This window comes from Pelodiscus sinensis, chromosome 22 (genome assembly GCF_052426305.1).
Source record: "Pelodiscus sinensis isolate ZL-2025 chromosome 22, ASM5242630v1, whole genome shotgun sequence".
In the NCBI taxonomy this organism is placed as follows: domain Eukaryota; kingdom Metazoa; phylum Chordata; order Testudines; family Trionychidae; genus Pelodiscus; species Pelodiscus sinensis.
In genome coordinates, this window is record NC_143073.1 from 24563065 (window position 1) to 24582710 (window position 19646).

General features: G+C 51.3%; 1 protein-coding gene across 1 annotated transcript in view; it reads right to left on the minus strand.

Annotated features, from left to right (window-relative positions):
* Nucleotides 1–19646, minus strand: part of LOC149521869 (guanylate-binding protein 1-like) — a 125701-nt gene that overhangs the window by 70909 nt on the left and 35146 nt on the right. Inside the window, exons 5-8 of the mRNA XM_089772591.1 lie at nt 7465–7677; nt 7204–7331; nt 5711–5820; nt 1705–1910 (exon numbers count right to left, since the gene is read on the minus strand). Coding sequence (XP_089628717.1) covers nt 1705–1910; nt 5711–5820; nt 7204–7331; nt 7465–7677 — 657 coding nt within the window. The remainder of the gene's footprint in view (nt 1–1704; nt 1911–5710; nt 5821–7203; nt 7332–7464; nt 7678–19646) is intronic.

Consider the following 19646-nt stretch of genomic DNA (forward strand, 5'->3'; position numbering starts at 1 on the left):
GGGTCCACATGGCACGGAAGGCAAAGAGCATCTTCAGATAAACATCGGCTAAGCCAGTGGGGCAGAGTTTCAGCCACAGTCAGTGGGGGCAGGAGACAAAGGCCCATGGTCCGTTAAAAACACAGAGACCAGGGAACTGGTCCGAGTCTGGGGGAAGGAGGGAAATTGCAGCCAGAGGAGTGAACAGCCGGGACAGAGGGGAAGTCCAGTGATTATCTCAGAGGTCCGTATCCCAGTGCATGAAGTGTGGGGAGTGACCAGGAAGAACTAGACATACCAGTAAATAATCACAAATATGGGAAAGGCCAAATATGGCGCCATCTACAAAAAGGGAAATAAGGAAAATCCAGGAATACTGTAGGGTAAACTGAGGCAGCCGTAAATGTGCTAGTAGGCCTCTAAACAGCATAACTCCATTCTAGGATTAAGGCCTGGGAACACCACAGTCAGGATAAGAGCTGCAGGCAGTAAGATGACCCTGGGCACCATAGCAACCACGTTCTAAGACACTCGGACAGAACCTCAGTTGGTAACGTAACACACTTTGCTCAAGATAACATTCATAAAATGTGCTTAACTGTCTTGCTTCACTCCTAGATAATGAGCCTGGGAACCAAGCGCTGCACCAACTCAAGGCCATACCCGCCTGCTATAGCAACATCATCATCTATGCAGACTAAAATGTTATTACTGTTTGCTGACATGTTTTGGCATTTGAACAATAACCACCTGTATATTAATTAACGAGCTGTTACTCTGCAATGGGCGGAGATATTATGTAATCTTTAGTAGTTCTATTGGCTTATGTGCTCATTTCGTCTTGCTGCTAGACCTATCAAATCATTTTTCCTCCGTCCACCTGCTGACTATATAACCTATTGTATAGTGTTAATTAACCAGGGTTCACCAGGGTAACCCCTGCGTGTCACTCCATCAGCTGGTGTAATAAATCCTCCACTTGTTTTCACCTGCATCCAGAGTGTCCTGGCTTATTTCCAACAAATACATAGACCAGCCATCTTAAATTTGGTACCTGGAAACACAGTGCAAGAAATGATCAATCGGTTTGTGAGCAGCTAGAAGATAACAAGGCAATAAGCCACAGTCAGCATGGACTGTTCAGAACAAATCCAGTCTCAGCAATCCAGTAGCGATGTTCGACAGGTAACATCCCTCGTGGGCTGAGAGGAAGCAGGAGCTGTCGTCTGTCCTGCCTTTAGTGACCCTTTGTCAGGGCCCCACATGACTCATTAACACACTAGAGACACGGAGCTTAGAGGAACCTACTCTCTGATGGACGCACCTCGGTGTGAAGTGAGTCCCCAGAGCATGTTTGTGCAGCGCCTGCAGACAGCCGCTCGGACACACAGATCCATGTCACTGCACAGGCCAGACGTGGGTCAGCACAGAGCTCAGCCTGGCTCCGCGTGAGCGTCACACACTCACGACATCACCACGTGGAACCTTCCCCCATCCACAGCTCAGTGTTAACGGGAACCACTTTCACACAGATGCCAATGTCCACACCTGAGCCATCGCTCCGAGCCCGTTGCTCCGAGCCCCTTGCACACCCCAGGGTGGGCCCTGCCCTGGCGTTTGCGAAAGGACCACGAGCCCTGAGCAGTTCCATCCCCTCTACCCCTCCGTTCTGGGACCTGATTCACTTCCCAGCAATCCTGTCCTGACCCTCGGCCAAGCACTTACCCTTCTTCAGTATCAGGGTGCTCTCCAAATACTCGTCCTCCGTCACCTGCCTCCCCTCCAGCTCCAGCTCCAGTGTGAAGTCCCGCAGGGTCCAGATGAAGCTCGGAAAGAAGCTGACGTACTCAGTATCAGCCGCAGTCTCCTCCTCTTCCTGCTTTGCCTCATCAGCCTTCACCTTGATGTGCTCTGAGAGTTCAGACATGAAGCTGGCCAGGCAGCTAAGGAATCCAGACAGGTGCCCTGGGATGCTGGTGACAGGGGCTGGGAGTAAAGCAGCCAGACCAGCCCCAGCCAGGCACTGAGTGTCGGCTGCACCCTGTGCGTGGGCCCCACCAGGCGCCCTGTGAGCTGTGCGCTTGTGCGGCCACTCAGGAGACATTCAAGAGCCACCCAGCTGATTAGCAAAGCGCCCACAGTTAGGTTCTGCTGGTGGTGCACGTCTGCACATGCCTCGGTGAGCACAAAAACTTATTCCACACGTGGATGGAAAAGATGAGGGAACATTGGACCCCACCCCCCACAAAACCAGGGCACATCTGTCATTCCCTGAGCACCAATGACCAACCCTTCCCATGGCAGCCTGTGCACTAGAGGCAGCTGCAGCGCGCGCACACACACACACACACACACACACACACACACACACACGTCTCTTCCCCTCCTGGCTGGGCCTGTGCCTGGGTGTGCAAACCCCACACTGCACCTGGGCCAGGCCGGGAAGGCAGGACATGGCCCAGCCCTAGGGGCAGAGGGAGCTGGGGGGTCTCACAGGCGGCTGGAGTGCCAGAGACCTCCCTGGGCGAAGACAAAGCCCCGTCACAGATGGTCTGACCAGTCCATGGGTGGGGAGACACATTTGGCCCCGAGGGAAGGTTCAGCCCAGCCATGGCCCAGGGCGGAGATCCTGCCCCACAGACACTGATGGAATTTTTGTCATTGGCCTCACGTGGGTCTGGGCTTTCCCTGGATGTTTCCTCCCTTCTGGAGCTGAGCCCGGCCCCTCCCCAGCTGGGTCAGGCCACAATCAAACCCTGCAGCTACGTCCCACGTAACATTCCCACCAGCCCCTGAGGTGCAGTGTCATCCCCTTCGGGCCATCTCCATCCAGGCTGTCACATTACCGAATTGGAGGGAAGCAGCCAGATCACTGCTGCACCCATAGGTGGGGGTGCTGGCCCCAACAATGATATAGAAGGGGGCCATGTGGGTTATTGAATGGGAGCTTGTTGTTTGCTGATCCTGTGTACGCTATTTATGTGAGTATATAATGTCTGTGTGTGTAGATAGGAATCTGCGTGGAAGCTGAATATTTCTCTGAATGTGGTTAAGCATTGCTATGGACAGGCTGATTAGCGAAGCCCTGTGGAACAATGGCACTTGATGGGCCAAAGACACACCTAAAGCATGAGGGCGGAGACCTAAGAGCTGCCAGCAGAGAGAGGCTGAGGACCAGGTGACCGGCTGAGACCAGAAGAGGCCAGGAAGGGGGTATAAAGAGGCCATGTGGTGGATGCCATTTTGTTCTCAGCTCAGCACTTCATCCCAGAGGCAGCACTGCAGGGATTGAAGAGCCCGGAAGACCTGTGAACCCATCCTGATCGTAGGATGTGCAATAAGGACTTTTAACCAGCAGCTGCAACATCTCTGCTAGAGCCTGCATCGAAAACTGGGAGATTCGGTGCATGTAACGTACTGTACTTTAATAACCTTACTCTCAGGCTTTTCTTTCTTGTAATAATAAACCTTTAGATATAGATTCTAAAGGATTGGCCCAGCGTGATTTGTGGGTAAGGTCCAGAGGGTAAATTGACCAGGGATCTGTGGCTGGTTTCTTGGAACCGGACAGAACTTGTTCGGGGTAGGTGGGATTGGGTGTTAGGACCCCCCCCCCCCACCTGTGTATAGGCCCGGGGCCATCTGGGGCACGGATATTGCTGGGGTGTCGGAGAGGTTTTGGTCGTGAGGCTTCAGGCAGGCAGCTGAAGCGCTCTGTGGGACTGGTTTGTGGCCTGTTTGGAGAGGTCACCAGTCTGGGGGCTGCAAGGAGCCTCAGATTCGAGCAATTCACCCTGAGCGGACGCCCTCAGCTGTGCCCAGACACGGCCCAGTCTGTCACAGCAGGCCACAGTAAAGTTCCCCCTTCTGGAGTGTTGTCAGCGACTGTGTCTGGACTGACTCTGGCAGCCCCCATATAGGCACATCCCTCCGGCAGCGGCTTGCTGGGTCCCCAGCCTGGCCTCTGCACCAGGCACCAACCCAGTGCCCCTCCACTCAGCAGCTCGGAGCTTTGCTCTCCCAGTCACCCTGCTTCTTCCTGCGCAGCTCCCTGCCCCTCCTGCAGGCTGCTCCTGGCTCCTTGCGGCAGGGAGCTGGCTGCCGGCTTCCTCAATGCAGCCGCCTCTGGGCTGCCAGCTCCCAGGGTGACAGAAGCCCTGCGGCGCCCGCCCAGGTGAGCTCCCTCCAGCTACGCTTCACTTCCTCCTGGCCCCTCTCCAGGGGCAGCCTCTGGCACCGTGATCCCTCTGGCTTCCTCCAGCCCTTCCCGAGCACCCCGAGGCAGGCTCAGAGCCTCAGGGGCCAGGGCCTCCTGAGACTGGGGACACAATGTAATGGGGGAGGCATGGGAACCCCCAGGCATCACCCCACACAGGCACTTCCATCCCCCGTCCCTGGCTCAGGGCAGCCAATCCCTCTGGCTCCTGGGGTCACAGGCCCGGGGAGCGCAGGCCTCTGCACCCAGCTGGGGTCAGCACCAGCCCAGGGAGACTCACTGCACCAGTGTCTCCACAGCTCCAGGGCTCTCAGCAGGGGCGGGAGCAATGTCCCTGCCAGAGAACCTGCCCCCGGGACCTCGCCCAGCCAGGGCCACCACGACCTCCCCGCCCCAGCAGAGCGATTGCGCCGGGCACCGTCCTTCTCCGGCTGCGTGGGCAGAAATTGGCCCCTTTCCCTTGAATCCCCTTGGACTGGTCTTAGCCTGGAGGGAGGCCAAGCTGCCTCCCGACAGCGCTCTCCAGGTTGCACCGTGCAGGAAGAAACGGCAGGCCAGGCCCCAGAGGGCAGGCCCAGGACCACTGACAGATGCTCCTTTCTCTCAGGGCTGTGCTCCGTGCAGGGTGTCTGTGGGGCACCCCTGAGGGAGGGAAGGTCCCCTCAGTGCCATGTCTCAGCCTCTTTGCCACATCCTGGCTTTGCTCTGGGGCAGCAGGGCAAACATGCAGCCGTGGATTCAGGCCAGGCACTTGGGGGACTGACAGGGCTGCCCAGCCAGAGAAGTCCGCAGACAAACTCTTGGCATGGCGACCGGCTGCTGCATCTCTGTCCCGCCCACCTCAGAGCCAGGGCTGCTTCACCGGACACGTCCCCAGTGGCCCCAGCCCAGAGTGGCCCAGCAGCACCTGTGGGGTGTGGGGAGAGTCTGCGCCCTGCAGCCCTGAACGGGGCCAAATGGGAAGCCATGTGATTGGGCAGCCACACAGCTCAGCAGGAATTTCGGGCCCAGGCGTCCCTGTCCTGTTCCTTCACCACAGGCTGCTCAGAGTCTGCGTGGTGGGAGATGAGTGGGTGGAGATGACAGAGCAATGCATGGCCCCAGGGCTTCCTGTTCTCCAGCGATGCTCAGCCGTCACCCCAGGACCTGCCCATGACGGGGTCTCCAAGGCTGTGTCTAGACTACATGGCTCCATTGATGGAGCCATGTAGATTTGTTTGTATGGCAAAGGGAAATGAAGCCGCGATTTAAATTATCGACGGAGCCATGTAGTTTAGACGTACCCCAAGTCTAGACCCAGATGGACGTGGATTCAGGCCAGGACGTGTCACAGGACAGAGCCAGCCCATTGCTGTTGGAAGCCAGGAGGAAACCGGCTGGTTCTGTGGCCGGGAGCAGGCTGTGCAGCTCCTTGCTGGGTCCCTACCTTGCTCCTGCCCATGGGACACAATGTCCCCCCATGAGGAGCATGCACCAAGCTCTCCAGTCCACAGCTTCCCCCGCCGGGAAGGATACTGCAGCTTGCTCATGGCATCCTGGTCGATGGCGCCCTTGCTGTTGTACACCAGGGTGCTGCTCAGCAGGATGGCCAGAGTGAAGATCCAGGTGTCGTGCTTCAGGTCGCCCTGGGGAAATGGGTACAGGGAGAACACGGCCGTCAATGGGGTGACGTCACTGTCAGGCACTCCGTGACATCATCATAGGGCACCGTTGAAGGCCAAATTGGCCTATAGCCACGGGCCACCCCTGCTGGCACCGCAGAGTCTGCACAAAACGCCCGGCCTGCAGCGGTGCCCGGCCCCATGGTCAGTGCAAACACACCAGGGACACCAGCAACCCGGGGGCTCCTCAGCTCTTGGCCCTGCTCCGGGGAAGGGAGCAGACTGTGGAGAAAAGCCTCCGTCAGACATGGCCCCGTAAAGGCTTCAGCTGCTTGTCCCGCATCTCCTCAGCCTCCCCTGCGAGTGCCGGATCGGAGCGGTGTGTTCGCCCTGTGCCGCGCAGCCCAATGTCTGCACGTTCCAGACCCCAGACCCTGTGTCACGGCCTCTGCGAACCAGCCAGAATCATTCAGCACCTTTGGCTGAGCCCCGGTATCCACCCAAAGGTCCACAGCACCCAAATGCTGCCCCCACAACCTCCCAGACGCAGGCCTGCTGACAAGGGAGGGACTGTTGAAGTAACGGTTCAGAAACCGCTCACTTTGGTCTCAGGCCCAGCTTCCCAGAGCAGGACCCAAGCGGAGAGCCACAACCTGGGCGCCTTGCACCATCTCAAAGGCCGCTGAGGGCAGGACTCACAGGCACCACTCGTGGGGCAGCTCTGGCTCCATCACCTGCAGCCACACGGTCACTGTGAGGCAGGCTGGCTGGGACCCTTCCTGCAGTACATGCATAGGTGCCTGGCTCTAACAGGGGCAGGGGGCCGGGCACGAGCTGAGCTCAGTCTCACGCAGATCATGTCAGTGTGCGAGACTCCAGCCATGGCGCACGGGGGGTGCAAAGCCCCCAGCACTGTCAAAGCCACTGAACTGGCCTCCCATCGTACACGAGAGGCCCATAGCTCGGCCACCTGGGCCAAACCCACCACGTCTAGATCATCCCCCGACCCACTCCCCAGGCAGGGCCGCCACTCCAAAGGCCTCCCATCTCCTCAGGGGAGTTTCAGGGCACTTGGAAGAGCCACTGCAGAACAGGGAGCACGTTTCCATCTCGGCTGTAGGGCAGGATCCTGCCTTGGCACCCTGGGACCGCTGCTCCGCGGGAAGTCTGGCTTAGTGCACAGATACATGGGTGTTACCCGCACTAGTGAATTCTGAATGTTCCTGAGCTCCCCGGAGGGCCCTGATTTCTGCCAGAAGAGCAAACACCAGGTGCCCCATAATCTTGAGGGCAAATTAAACTGCCACAGGGAGGTGACCTTATGGTATGACCTGTTCCCACCACACCGCACAGCCAACTCACTTTATGGTACTACCTGTTCCCACCGCACTACCAGAGCCAGCTCACCTTATGCGCATCTCCCAGCCCCTCAGTGTCGAGCAGCACCAGGGCGTGGCCAGCCTGGTGGGGGTGGGGATGGCACCACATCCAGATGCCCTTGGTGTGCGACTGGACAGTGGAGCCCAGCGAGAACCCTGGGGAGAGAGGACAGGTTCCATGAGACGCAGACACACAAGACGGCTGCCTGAGGGAGGGAGGTCACTGCGAGCCCCAGAGAGCACCAGGAAATAACACGGGGGTGGGGGGCCCACAGCCCAGGCCTCTCACCTTTTCTCTGTCCAGCCAAAGCATTCATGAGGTAGGACTTGCCCGTGCGGTACAGTCCCGCAACGGCCACCACCACCACTGGCTGGGTGATGGTCTCCAGGATCTTCACAGCCTCAAGGTTCACCCACAGGGCCCCCTTGTCGTCGCTCTCAATGAGGCACACGGGCTGCTCCATGCACCACTCTGGGGCCATCGTTAATGGACGGGATCGACCTGCAACCCGGAAAACAGACAGTGGACTCTGCCCCAGGAACTAGGCTCATAACCCTAAGGACACAACAATCAACTGATTCCAGTTAATCAAAACAAAAGGAAAACACTTTTATTATCAAAACAAAACTACTGTGGCAAACAAAGTAAATTGACTAGGTGTTAAATAGCCATGAAGTGACATAGACTCAGGGAAAGTCCCTGGGCTGTAATCCTTAGTTACAAAAGAGAAAAATAATTAGCCAGCTCAGACATGATTTCCAAACCCCCAAACAAGGAAACCAGTAAACCCTGATGGACTATCTAAACTTTTCCCTACTTACACATTTCAAGAAGTCCATTCATGGAGAGAAAATGTCTCTCATTTCCTTCAGTACCTGGGAGAAACTGCTCTGATCTCAAACAAGGAAGAGAGAGAGAGAGAGAAACCCCTCTTTCCTAGGTTGAAATTCCTGTCTGCATTTTTATCCGCTGACTGCCCCAACTCCCTCCTTAGGTGCATCACCAGTTGCTTAACCCTTTCCTCACTCTTCAGGTAAGTCAGACTCTCCTTAGCAGCTCCTATTTATGACAGACACTTAACTCACCCAATGGACCATAGAGAAACTCACCCTGCCCAGTAAAACTTCCTGTAGCCTGTATGCCTGCATGCATACACAGTTTGTGTCTGTGGATGTGGCTGGCCAAGGCTGTACAGTGGGTACCCCGGAGCTGCAGGGCTCCACACAACAGCCAAAGCTCCAGCATGTCAGTCTGCCCCTTGCACAAGCCAGAACCCAGCCTGGTCCTAGTGGGGCACAGGCCTAACAGGTAACAGACAAAGGACAGAGACTGTCCATGCACTTCCTGTGCCAAATGGCAAAGCTCTGCCATGTGTGAATATGGCTGGAGTCACAGCCCAAGTGCTGGGCCTATCACTAGTCCCCAGGCTGAAGTGACTTGTCACCTGTAGCAGGTGCTCCCAGTCTGGGCAGGGACATGGACTCACCCTGTGGGTGTCTAGTGGCCCTGGCAGCCCTGGACTTGTACTTGCACCTGCTACTGACACATGGGGCTACACTGCAAGGATCTGAGTGAAATTTTAGGGAAAAAACCCTCTTTCAAAATTCCCCTTCTTCCTCATGGAAGGGGCTTCTGAAAAAGCATATTTGCTCATCCGCAAAAAAAAGCTGATTAACCTACTCCAAGCAAGCAGAGGATGGGGCAGAGGGGAAAGCTTGGTATTAGGGAGGGGATTCCCAAGTGATCTCTTTCCTGGAAAAGGGTTTATTTTATATCTTTTTAAGTACACTTGGGTTGAGGCAGCGAATTTTTATTTCTTATTTTTTTCCTTGTATCTCAGGTAGACTGAGACTGGACAAGCTTGTCGCTGGGAGTGCCAAAGACAGGGTTTACAGAGTGTATTCTTCTAGCTGACCCCCATCTCTGCACTCAGAGTGTCAGATTGGGGGATTGAGCCGAGACAGTGTCCTTCTGGGCAGTCAGGTGCTAGCTAGACAGGACACAAACTACCCTGTGGGGTTACCCCAGGAACACACACAGTGTCAAGACTGGGAGACAGGCAATAGTCATAGCTTCAGACACAGAAATAAATTGCAGACTGGGTTAGATAAAACACACACAATTTATTCATGACAAAGGACAGATCAGAAGGGGAAGCAAATAGATGTAAGTAGACTATTGAGCAAGTAAAGCAAACATGCAAACTGAGGATACGTCTACACTAGCCCCCTAGATCGATCTAGGGAGGCTAATGAGGGCGACCGGAATTGCAAATCAAGCCCGGGATTTAAATATCCTGTGCTTGATTTGCATGTTCCTGGCCAGTTGCCATTTTAAAAATTGACTATCCTGAAGTAACTGCCCATGTCTACATGCGGCAGTGAAACGGGGTTCTGATTTAAAGCCCTAACTCGAATTAGCTAGTATTCCTCCTGCAATGAGGTTTGCCAACTAATTTGAATGGAAATCATGCAAATCAAGTGCGGGATATTTAAATCCCGGGATTGATTTGCAATTCCAGTCGCCCTCATTAGCCTCCCTAAATCTAAGGGGCTAGTGTAGACTTACTCTGAGCTTAACATGCTAATGAAACGGCATTTAGTGGAGATGGGGGACTTCATTCAACTGTCCAGACATACGTTGGGAAATGAACATAGCAGGACACAGAGTATCCAATAAGTTATTGGACTGCATGGGAGACATTTTTTTTTATTTCAGAAGGCTGAGAAAGTTACTGGGGGGAAGCTCTTTTTATTTGATTTTAACAAACAGCTTGGGTAAAAAGTGACCATGAAATCCTAGAGTGGTTGGTGTCTGCTATAGACCATCGGATCAGGTGGAAGAGGTAGACGAGGCTTCATTCGTACAACTGAGAGAAGCTTCCAGATCACAGGCCCTGGTTCTCATGGGGGACTTTAATCACACTGACATCTGTTGGGAGACCAATACAACAGTACACAGACAACCCAGAAAGTTTTTAGAGAATGTTAGGGAAAACTTCTTGGTACAAGGGCTGCAGGAACCAACCAGAGACCATGCACAGCTTGACCTGCTTCTCACAAACAGGGAGGAATTAGTTGGGGAAGTAGAGGTGGGTGGCAACCTGGGCAGCAGTGATCATGAGATGGTCGATTTCAGGATCCTGACCAAAGGAAGAAAGGAGAGTAGAAAATACACACCCTGGAGTTCAGAAAAGCAGACTTTGACTCCCTCAGAGACCTGATGGGCCGGATTCCCTGGGATGCTTATATGAAGGGGAAAGAAGTCCAGGAGATCTGCTAGTATTTTATAGAAGCCTTACTGAAGGCACAGGAAGAAACCATCCTGATGCGCAGTCAGAAAAGCAAATATGGTAGGCGACCAGATTGGCTTATCGGGGACATCCTTGGTGAGCTTAAACACAAAAAGGAAGCTTACAAGAAGAGGAAAATTGGACAGATGACTAAGGAGGAGTATAAATATATTGCTGGAGAATGCAGGGGAGTTATCATGAAGGCAAAAGCATAACTGGAATTGCAGCTAGCAAGGAATGTGAAGGGTAACAAGAGAGGTTTCTACAGGCATGTTAGAAATAAGAAAGTGATCAGAGAGGGTGTGGGGCCCCTACTGGTTGAGGGGGGTAACCTAGTGACAGTTGATGTGGAGAAAGCTGAAGTACTCAATGCTTTCTTTGCCTCTGTCTTCATGGAGAAGGTCAGCTCCCAGAGAAATGCACTAGAGAACGCAGTATGGGAAGGAGGTGGGCAGCCCTTGGTGGGGAAAGAACAAGTTAGGAACTATTTAGAAAAGCTAAATGTACACAGATTCATGGGTCCAGAATTAATGCATCCGAGGGTCGTTAGGGAGTTGGCAAATGCCACTGCAAAGCCTTTGCTCATTATCTTTGAAAACTCATGGAGATCGGGAGAGATCTTGGATGATTGGAAAAAGGCGAATGTTGTGCTCATCTTTAAAAAAGGGAAGAAGGACAATCTGGGGATCTACAGACCAGTCAGCCTTACTTTAGTCCCCAGAAAAATCACGGAGGGGATACTCAAGGAATCCATTTTGAGGCACTTGGAAGAGCAAAAAGTGATCAGGAATAGTCAACATGGATTCACAAAGGGTAAGTCGTGCCTGACCAATCTGATTAGCTTCTATGATGAGGTAACTGGCTCTGTGGATATGGGAAAGTCAGTGGATGTGATATACCTTGACTTCAGCAAATCTTCTGATATGGACTCCCACAATATTCTGGCCAGCAAGTTAAGGGAGTATGGATTGGATAAATGAACTGTAAGCTGGATAGAAAGCTGGCTAGACTGTCGGGCCCAATGGGTAGTGCTCAACGACTTGATGTCAGGTTGGCGGTCGGTTTCTAGCGGAGTGCCGGTTTTGTTCAACATTTTTATTAAAGACCTAGATGAGGGGATAGATTGTACCCTCAGGAATCTTGCAGATGACACTAAGCTAGGGGGAGGGATAGATACACTGGAGGGCAGGGATAGAATCCAGAGTAACCTAGACAGATTAGAGGATTGGGAAAGAAATCTTATGTGGTTCAACAAGGACAAGTGTAGAGTCCTGCACTTGGGACAGAAGAATCCCCAGCACAGTTACAGGTTGGGGACCAAATGGCTAAGTAACAGTTCTGCAGAAAAGGACCTGGGGATTACAGGGTTTGCTCCCCACCCCTTATTAATGGAATAATAATAGGCCAAGATAGGCCCAGTACCAGGTCATATGACCACATGACCATGCAGTGTCAAAGCAGCATCCTAGGACTCCACTCAGGAAGGTGGGAGGTCGGCACCTTCAGTGCAGGGTCCAGTTCCTCTCCCTTAGGCCCAGCCAGGCTGAATGGCTGTCTGGGCACTCCCCGGTGTACAACCAGTTGTCATGTTTACTCAGGCAACATCTACACTGGCTGGTGGAAGGCACTGGCCGTTATCGCTCTGCTCATGGAGCACAACAACGAAAATGCGATTGGGTATCCACGTGTCAGCCGCCAGTGCATCAGCGTGGCCACACTCGTGGCACTCCCAGCGCCTCTGGGAGCAGAGCATTCTGGGTAGCTTTCCCCCGAGCGCCTCTTCCTCTTCTGCTGCAGAGGTTTCTGGGGAGGCCCAGGGCACCGCGCTTGCACCCCAGTGACCTATCCCAGGAACCCCTGTGCGTCCGGCTGCATTTGGGGCCATCTTTGAAGGGTTTCTGTGCTACGTGCTCTTCCTCCCTGGTGTGCAGGAATGGATCCCAGCTGCTACTGAAATGCTGGTTGATCTCACTAGCATGTCCCATAGGGCAGTCGAGTGAGTCCCAAAGCTGCAAAGTGACGCTGCTACGTTCGTGCGAGACAAAGTTTCTTGTGGCACTCACAGAGGTGCTGAGCACAGTGGAACGCACTTTAGACTCAGGAAACCAGCACTGAGAGGTGGGATCCCATCGCCATACAAGCCTGGGATGGGGAGCAGTGGCTGCAGATGTTTCGGATGAGGAAAGCCACTTTCACAGGACTGTGAGCAGAGTCACCCCCAAGCTGTGGCACGAATGGGAGCTGTCGTGCTGGTGGATCACCCCATTTAAGGTGGCTGCTCCAGACAGTGTTGGTGGTTCACCAATCATTTCGGAGGGGGGAAGTCGACTGTTGGACTCATTCTTATGGAAGCGTGTGGGGCCATCAGTTCCACCCTGCTCTGACAGACTCTGGACCAGGGGTTTGACATTGTAGAAAGCTTCATACCAATGGGATTCCCAAACTACAGTGGTGCGACAGCTGGCACGCACATTCCAGGTCTGGCACCAGATGTCTTCACTCCTAGTACATGAACCACAAGAGTCATTGCTCCATGGTTCTTTAGGTACCTGTGGATCACCATGGGCATCTTATGGACAGTCACACAGGCTGGTCTGGGGAGATGCAAGGTGCACACATCTTTTGGAGCAGTGGCCTGCTCAAAACACTGCAAGTTGGGGTTGGGGGGCTTCTTCCTGGACCAGGAGATCACTGTGGGGAAGTGGAAATGGCCATTGTGATGCTTGGAGACACTGCCTACCCCTTAATGCCATGGTTCATGAAACTGTACACTGGGAGCCTGGACAGCAGCAAGGAAGGTGCAATAACAGGCTGAGCGGGTGCAGAATGACTGTGGAGCGTGAGTTTGGCCATTTGAAGGCCCGCTGGTGAGGTTTCCTCGGGAAGTTGGACCTAGCTGATGAAAACATCCCTCTGGTTATCGTCACATGCTGCACCCCCCACAATGTGTGTGAAAAGAAGGGTGAAAGGTTTACTCGGGGCTAGAACATTGAGATACAGTGCCCGGAGGCCAAGTTTGAAAAGCCTAAGACCGTTGCTATTAAGGAGTACAGTGTGGGGTTGTAAGGCTCAATGTGTGGGTGTACTATGGATTTACAGAGAGGAATTTATATCTTCCCTGCCTTGTTCTCTAACCCTTTTTTAATGGCTCCTCACATTCTGTTTGTTTTTTTGATGGCCGCTGCACACTGAGCGGATGTTTCCAGAGAACTCTCCACAATGACTCCAAGATCTCTCTTTTTGACTGGTAACAGCTAATTTGGTCCCCATCATTTTATGCATAGAGTTGTGATTATGTTTTCCAATTAGCATTACTTTGCATTTATCAACATTGCAATTCATCTGCCATTTTTTTGCCCTGTCACATAGCTTTGTGGCATTATTTTGAATCTCTTCATAGTCTGCTCTGGACTTCACTACCTTGAGTAATTTACTATCATTTGCAAATTTTGCCACCTCATTGTTTACCCCTTTCTCTAGATCATTTATAAATAAGTTCAATGAGATTGGTCCCAGGACAGACCCTTGGAGGACCCCACTAGTTACCTTTCTGCACTCTGAAAACTGACCATTTACTTCCACACTTTGTTTCCTGCCTTTTAACCTGTTACCAATCCATGAGCAGACCTTCCCTCATCTCCTGTGACAGCTTCCTTCGCTTAAGGGCCTTCTGTTTGCTTTTTTGACTGTTGTTGCACACTGAGTGGATGTTTTCAGAGAATTATCCACAATGACTCCAAGATCTTGTTTTTGAGGTGTAACAACTAATATAGTTGCCAGCATTCTGTACATGTAATTTAGATGATGTTTTCCAAAATACATTACTTTGCATTTATCAACATTAACATTCATTTGCCATTTTGTTGTCCAGTCACTTAGTTTTCTGAGAACCAGTTGAGGCTCTTCACAGCTTGCTTTGGTCTTAACTATTTTGAGTAGTTTGGTATCATCTGCAAACTTTGCCACCTCACTGTTTACCCCTTTCTCCAGATCATTTGTAAATATGTTGAACAGAATGGGTGTCAGTACGGACTCCTGCAGAATACCACTAGTTACCCCTCTCCAGTCTGAAAACTGACCATTTATTCCTACCCTTTGTTTCCTGTCTTTTAACCAGCTCTCAGTCCATGAGAGGATCTTGCTTCTAATCCCATGACAATTTACTTTACTTAAGAGCCTTTGGTGAGGGACCTTGTCAAAGGCTTTCTGGAAATCTAAGTACGCTACATCCACTGGATATAGTCCACATTTTGTCCACCTGCTTGTTGAGCCCCCTAAAAGAACTCTAGCAGAGTAGTGAACTGAATGATTTCTCTTTACAGAATAATTTATCTCCAACAAATTCTGTCCATCTCTGTGTCTGACAATTCTGATCTTTACGACAGTTTCAACCCGTTTCCCCGGTACTGACATTAGACATTCTGGTCTGTAACTGCCTGGATCACCACTAGAGCCCTTTGTGAAAATTGGTGTCCCAGTAGCTATTGTGGCAAAGCTCTGGCCGTGCCCCAAGGGTCCTGTGTCTCTAGGCAGATCTTGTTCGCCTCAGAGACACACTGTGACCCTCCACACAGCTTTTGACCTTTACTAGAGCCCAGAGTCACAGCTCACAGAGCCACCCTCATCACAGGCATTTCCAAGGGTTGGGGGGAAGCCCCTCCATAGTGCTGGCCTCCCTTTCCCGGGTCACACACTGTTGTGGTGGGGGGAGGGCTGAGCCCAGGCATCCTAAGGTTTTTCTCTCTAGCCCCAGTCTAGAAGCCTCTTCCCTGGGCCACATCCCCAAATGCTCCCTCAAGATCCTGGTACCTGAGCAAGACTCTACTGCTCCTGCACAGCACACTTCCCTCCTTGCCGGCCTCAGCTCTCCGGCAGTGCACCTCTTACTCACAGCCCTTGGCTTGTCCCCTCTCCCTGCCTTTCCTGAGAGGAAGCCTTTTAAACTAGCCCCAGCAGGCCTTCCTGGGCTGCAGGTGTCCGGATTGGCCTGCTGCTTCGGACAAGCTTTTAATTGGCTCCAGGTGCCTGCCATGATTACATGGCCTGTTCACACAGACAATAGAAAACTATTTACTCAGTTGCCTGTATATTTGCCCTTCTCCAAACTATTGTAGTTGGATGCCCTGGGTCTGTCACACAATCTTACATGAGAACATACGAACATAAGAACGGCCAGACTGGGTCAGACTAACGATCCATCCAGCCCAGTATCCTGTCTGCCAGCAGTGGCCAATACTAGATGCCCCAGAGGGAAAAAATACAACAGGTAATCCCCACATGATCCTTCCCCTATCACCCACTTCCAGAGAAACAGAGGCTAGGGACAACATTCCTACCCATCCTGGCTAATAGCCACTGATGGATCTAACCTCCATGAATCTATCTAGCTCTTTTCTGAACCCTGTTAAAGATCTAGTCTTCACAACATTCTCTGGCAAGGAGTTCTACAGGTTGACTGTGTGCTGAATGAATAAAAACTTCTTTTTGTTTGTTTTAACTTGCTGCCTATTAATTTCATTTGATGATCCCTAGTTCTTAAAGTGTGAGAGTAAATAAATAATTATTCCCTTATTTGCTTTTTCCACACCAGTCATGATTTTATAGACCTCGATCATATCCCCCTTTAGTCTCCTCGGGTACGTCTACACTACAGCGCTAGTTCGAACTAACTTAGTTCGAATTAGTTAATTCGAACTAAGCTAGTTCGAACTAACGCATCTAGAACTAAAAACTAGTTCGAACTAGTGTTTTGCTAGTTCGAACTAGTAAGTCCACATTGAGTGGACTCTGAACAGGGCTTAAGGATGGCCGGAAGCAGTGCCGGCAGGGCATAAAAGGAGGACTTAGAGCATGGAGATACTGTCTCAGGCTAGCCGAGGGCTGCGCTTAAAGGGTCCCGACCCCCACCCCGGACACACAGTTCTAAGGGGTGCCCCGCTTGCAAAGAAGTTCTGGCTTGGAGTGCCCTGAGTGCCCACACTGGGCACATCACACCACTCGGCCATCAGCCCGGCTGCACTTGCCGCAGGCTGCCATCTGGGGAGAGGGAGTAATTGGGGGGCTGCAGGAGAGCTTCCACCCCCAGAAGCCCGCAGAGCCAGCCCAGTCCTCCCCATCGGGGGCTCGTGCCCCATTCCTCCCTCACCTTCTTCCACTTGCCCTTCCCTAGCCCCCCTTCTTATTGATGTACAAAATAAAGCTAATGTTTCTTCCAACATTGACTCTGTCTTTATTGAAAAAAACTGGGGGAGACTGGGAAAAGGAGGTGGGAGAGGGGAAGAGAAAGGCTGGGAGAGGGGAGGGCAACTAACATGATCAGGGGTTGGGAACAGGTCCCAGATGAAGAGAGGCTACAGAGACTGGGACTGTTCAGCTTAGAAAAGAGGAGACGGAGGGGGGACAGGATAGAGGTCTCTAAAAGCAGGGGTTGGGTGGAGAGGGTGCATTCAGAAAAGTTCTTCCTGAGTTCCCATAAAGAAGGACTAGAGGACACCAAAGGAAAGGAATGGGTAGCAGGCTTGAAACTAGTAAGAGAAAGTTGTTGTTCTTCACAAAGCAAATAGTTAACCTGTGGAACTCCTTGCTGCAGGAGGCTGTGAAGGCTACAACTAGAACAGAGTTGAAAGGGAAGTGAGATAAAGTCATGGAGGTTGGGTCCATGGAGTCCTATTAGCTGAGGGTAGGAGTGGTGTCCCTGCCCAAAGTTTGTGGAAGGCTGGAGAGGGATGGCACGAGACAAATGGCTTGGTCATTGTCTTCGGTCCATCCCCTCCAGGGTCCCTAGGGTTGGCCGCTGTTGGCAGACAGGCTACTGGGCTAGATGGACCTTTGGTCTGGCCCAGTACGGCCATTGTAAGCTCAGGGCTCAGTGTCGGGGGTCTCAGTGGACCCCCTTGATTTTCATGCACACCTGGTCCTGGGTGGCCAGGCTGGCAGCTCTCCTGCCCTAGACGGCCACTTTCCTGTGCCTAGTGCGGAGATCGTGGACGAGGTCCACGATGTCCGCACTAGCCCAGGAAGGTGCCCGCCTCTTGCGGTCCAGGGCAAGCTCCCGGGAGCCGCCAGCCTGGTCCCGGGAAGAGGGGGTGGGCTGGGGGGCATCGGGTGGGTGGCTCTGTGCCGTGCCAGGTGCAGGGTCTGCTGGCTGGGTGCTGGCAGGCTTGCACCTGGCACGGGCACCGTAGCCAGCCCGTGCCCCTTTAAGGGGTCCGGGGCCGGGAGGGGGGCATAGAGTTTCCCTGGTGTTGGCCAGAGTGGCCACCAGGGAAACCTGGGGAGGGCTAGCCTCCCACTAGTTCGAACTAAAGGGCTACACAGCCCTTAGTTCGAACTAGCTAGTTCGAACTAGGCGTTAGTCCTCGTAAAATGAGGTTTACCTAGTTCGAACTAAGCGCTCCGCTAGTTCGATTCAAATTCGAACTAGCGGAGCGCTAGTGTAGCGCATAGGAAAGTTAGTTCGAACTAACGTCCGTTAGTTCGAACTAACTTTCTAGTGTAGACATACCCCTCTTTTCTAAGTTGAAAAGTCCAAGTCTTTTTAAACGCTCTTCATATGGGACCCATTCTAAATCCCTAATCATTTTTCCCCTTTATATTTATATTTGTAGCTACAGCCATTATACTGTACGTATAGTTGGGATTATTTTTTCCAATGTGCATTAGTTTACATTTATCAATATTAAATTTCATTTGCCATTTTGTTGCCCAATCACTTGGGTTTGGTGAGGTCTTTTTAAAGCTCTACAGTCTGCTTTGGTCTTAATGATCTTGAGCAGTTTAGTATCATCTGCAAATTTTGCCACCTCACTGTTTACCCCTTTCTCTAGATCATTTATAAATAAGTTGAATAGGCTTGGAGAGACCCTTGGGAGACCCCACTAGTTACCTCTCTCCACTCTGAAAACAGACCTCTGTTTCCTGCCTCTTAACCAGTTCTCAATCCATGAAAGGACCTTCCCCTTTATCCCATGACAACTTGCTCTACTTAAGAGCCTTTGGTGAGGGGATTTGTCCAAGGCTTTCTGGAAATCTCAGTACACTAGAACCACTGGATACCCTTTGTCCATATGTTTATTGACCCCCTCAAAGAACTCAAGTAGATTAAAAAGGCATGAAGTTCCTTTCCAGAAACCATGTTGACTTTCCCCCAACAAATTATGTTTACCTATGTGTCTGACAATTTTATTGTTTACTATAGTTTCAGCTAAATTGGCTGGTGAGACATTAGACTCACCAGTCTGTAATTACCTCTGGAGCCATTTTTAAATATTGCATCACATTAGCTATTTTCCAGTCATTAGGTACAGAAGCTTATTTAAAGGATAGGTTACACACCACAGTTAATAGTTCCAAAATTTCCAATTTGAGATCTTTTAGAACTCTTGGGTGAATGTCGTCTGGTCCCGGTCACTTCTTACTGTTAAGTTTATCAATTTGTTCCAAAACCTCCTCTAATGACACCTCAATCTGGGACGATTCCTCAGATTTGTCACTTAAAATGAATGCCTCAGGTTTGGGAACCTCCCTAACATCCTCAGCCATAAAGACGGAAGCAAAGAATTAATTTAGCTTCTCTGCAATGACTTAATCATCTTTGAGTGCTCCTTTAGCATCTCGATCATCCAGGAGCCCCACTGGTTGTTTAGCCAGCTTCCTGCTTCTGATGCACTTAAAAACATTTTACTATTACTTTTTGCGTTTTTGGCTAACTGTTCTTTAACATCCTTTTTTGCTTTTCTTATTATATTTTTACACTTAATTTGATGAGGTTTATGCTCCTTTATATTTTCCTCACTAGGATTTGACTTCCACTTTTTAAATGATGTCTTTTTATCTCTCACTGCTTTTTTTATTTGGTTGTTAAGCCATGGTGGCATTTTTTTTGTTTCTCTTACTGGTTTTTTTAATTTGGGCTATACATTTAAGTTGGGCCTCTATTATGGTGTCTTTGAAAAGTTTCCATGCATCTTGAAGAGATTTTACTTTTGTCACTGCACCTTTTAATTTCTGTTTAAATAACTTCCTCATTTTTGTGTAGTTTCCCTTTCTGAAATTAAATACTACTGTGTTGGGCTGTTGAGGTGTTTTTCCCACCACAGGGATGTTAAATGTTATTACATTATGGTCACTATTTCCCAGCAGTTCTGTTATAGTTACCCACTGGACCAGATCCTGTGCT